General features: G+C 51.4%; 2 protein-coding genes across 4 annotated transcripts in view; one reads left to right on the forward strand and one right to left on the reverse strand.

The window, feature by feature from the left end:
* Nucleotides 1-1,045, reverse strand: part of Pibf1 (progesterone immunomodulatory binding factor 1) — a 245,520-nt gene extending 244,475 nt beyond the window's left edge. For all 3 annotated transcript variants that reach the window (XM_023709663.1, XM_004626308.2, XM_023709662.1), the window contains exon 1: nt 825-1,045. The gene's annotated coding sequence lies outside the window, so the exon portion shown is untranslated. The remainder of the gene's footprint in view (nt 1-824) is intronic.
* A 149-nt stretch (nt 1,046-1,194) lies between these two features.
* Dis3 (DIS3 homolog, exosome endoribonuclease and 3'-5' exoribonuclease) overlaps nt 1,195-2,467 on the forward strand; it is a 28,233-nt gene continuing 26,960 nt past the window's right edge. Inside the window, exons 1-2 of the mRNA XM_004626294.3 lie at nt 1,195-1,519; nt 2,084-2,241. Coding sequence (XP_004626351.1) covers nt 1,292-1,519; nt 2,084-2,241 — 386 coding nt within the window. The 5' untranslated portion in view covers nt 1,195-1,291. The remainder of the gene's footprint in view (nt 1,520-2,083; nt 2,242-2,467) is intronic.

Genomic DNA, 2,467 nt, shown 5'->3' on the forward strand with positions numbered 1-2,467 from the left:
TTTTTTGCGGAACTGGGGATTGAACTCAGACACTTGGGCTTGCCAGGCAAGTGCTTATTCTACTGAGCCATCTCCCTGGCCCCAAGAATTTTTTTTTTTAAAGTTTCTGATGCAGTAATTTTAGTTGGAAGACACACACACAAAAACATAAAGGACTGAGCCCGTTAGTAAACAAGAATGCATCTAAAAAGCGACAAAAACATTAAGAGAAATCACTTCTGAGTTAGATTAAGGCTATAAGGCTATAGAAAAGTAGGACTCAAAATCTTAAAGGATCTAAACAGGAGTAGACAGTTGGTATAGTGGTCGCAGCACAGAACAGAAGCTGCAGCAAATTTCTGTGGATTAGAATAGTGACTTCCCAGACGCCTGCACACACTTAAATGTCAGAACTGGACAGCCTTAAACGTAAAGCATCACTGAAGTGTTCTTGCTTTTGTTTTCAATTGGGAAGCAGAGACAAAGGCATTTTTGCTAGATTAGCTAGATTACAGAAAAAAACACAAGAAAAACTCAACTATTCTAAACACAACGCCTCGGCCTTTCCCAGGAACCTTAACAACCTCCGTTCACTACGCGATATACTAAGTTACGACACTGTCCAGTGTTTTCTTAATAAAGAGGTGTGTGGAGAGGGAAGGTCGGTTTCTCTTTTAAAGGGGGGGGGGCGGTACGAGAGCAGAAATGAAAAACACTCCTCGGGATTACAAAGCCTAAGTGACTGGGACTGCCCACGTGACTGGCGTGAACACCAAGCCCCCAGTCCAGCAACTAGGGGAGCCCTGGCCCCTCGCGGAAAAGACGGGGAGACAACAGTGAGGTACCTCCAAAGCTTCGACACTGGGCATCCAAAGCTGCACCGCCACCACCTCAGACACCCCGAGGAGCCGCGGGCGTCACCAGTCAGCGGCTCCCGCGGCACTCTTGCCGCTCGGAGGCTCTAGGACAGCTAGCAGCCGTAACCAAGACGACCAGCGGGCGCCCGGAAGAGGACGCGCGGAGCGCAGGGCCAGGTGCCGGGGCGCAGGCCGCCCGGCTCCTCGCAGGCGCGGGAAGCGGTGCAGGCTGGGAGCGCGAGTCCAGGCCCCGCCCAGGCTGCGCGCGGAGATGACGTCACCGGCGCCTCGCTCTCGCCCAATCCTCGCTGCCGGCGGAGGGCCCGCTCCGCGTACTCTGGCGGGTGGTGGCGGCTGATAGCCGGGGAGTTGAAGCGGTGAACGTCCGGGTGGGACCTAGCTGCGCCGGAAGAGTGCTGTGGCGGTCGTGAGTTTGCCGCTGACCGCTGCGCAAGATGCTCAGGTCCAAGACGTTTTTAAAAAAGACCCGGACAGGCGGCGTGATGAAAATCGTGCGCGAGCACTACCTACGGGACGACATCGGCTGCGGGGCCAGTGGGTGTGCAGAGTGCGGCGCGGCGCACGGGGGGCCGGCGCTGGAGCCGCGGCCCCAGGACCAGGCGAGCAGCCTCTGGCCGCGGCCGCACTACCTGCTGCCCGACACCAACGTGTTGCTGCACCAGGTGCGTCGGCTGGCGGGCGTGCGGCGGGCCTGGAAGCCGAGGCCGGGCGGCGGGTGTGGCGGTGGCGCAGACTCGGGAGCTGCGCGCCCCGTCGGGCCCCACGCTGACTCCTCCAGGCCAAAACGTTTTTGTGCTTTTCAACCCCCCTTAAGTCTTCGGAGTTTTTTTTTTTTTTTTTGTTGTTGTTGTTGTTGTTTTAAATTAGACACGTCTTCTAACCCCTGGTGTCTCTTCTACCTTAGATTTTAAGTGCCTGGAAGCCGGGACCAGGGCTTTCTGAGGCTTCAGCTTGCGACTCCCAGGCAGCTTGTAAGTGCCTACGAACAAAAGCTATGTGGGCCACTTATTTTTTATGAATAACCTTAAGACGACGAAGTTTTATTTTTTTTATTTCTATGTATTCTTACTGGCTAGGACGGAAGGGTTGAGTGACTAACGTCACTTTTTATACCGCAAAATAACTCAGTATATAGTGAACATTTTTAAACCAAGAATTTTGTTTCACAGAAACAATTTCTAAGTTAAAATAGAGAAATAACTTTTTTTTTTTTCTCTCTTTTGAAGATTGATGTTCTCGAGGACCCTGCCATCAGGAATGTGATTGTGCTACAAACAGTTCTCCAGGAAGTGAGAAATCGGAGTGCCCCTGTATATAAAAGAATTCGGGATGTGACTAATAACCAAGAAAAGCATTTTTATACGTTCACTAATGAGCACCATAGGTAAGAGAAGTATCAAAAGTATCGCAAAATCATAACTAGCTAAATTTGCAAGAAGGTTCCTAAGAGTAATTTTTGGAGATAAACCATAGCTCCCTATGCGTCTTTTTTTTTTTTTTAATTTTATTTATTTATGTGTGTGTGTGTGTGTGTGTGGCCAGCTCAGCCCACCAGGGGGCGGCGCTGGCTGGCATGTGGTGCTGGGGGATTGAACCGCAGTCCCTGTGCT

The sequence above is a fragment of the Octodon degus genome, unplaced genomic scaffold (assembly GCF_000260255.1).
Source record: "Octodon degus isolate 3935 unplaced genomic scaffold, OctDeg1.0 scaffold00013, whole genome shotgun sequence".
NCBI classification, from domain to species: Eukaryota; Metazoa; Chordata; class Mammalia; order Rodentia; family Octodontidae; genus Octodon; species Octodon degus.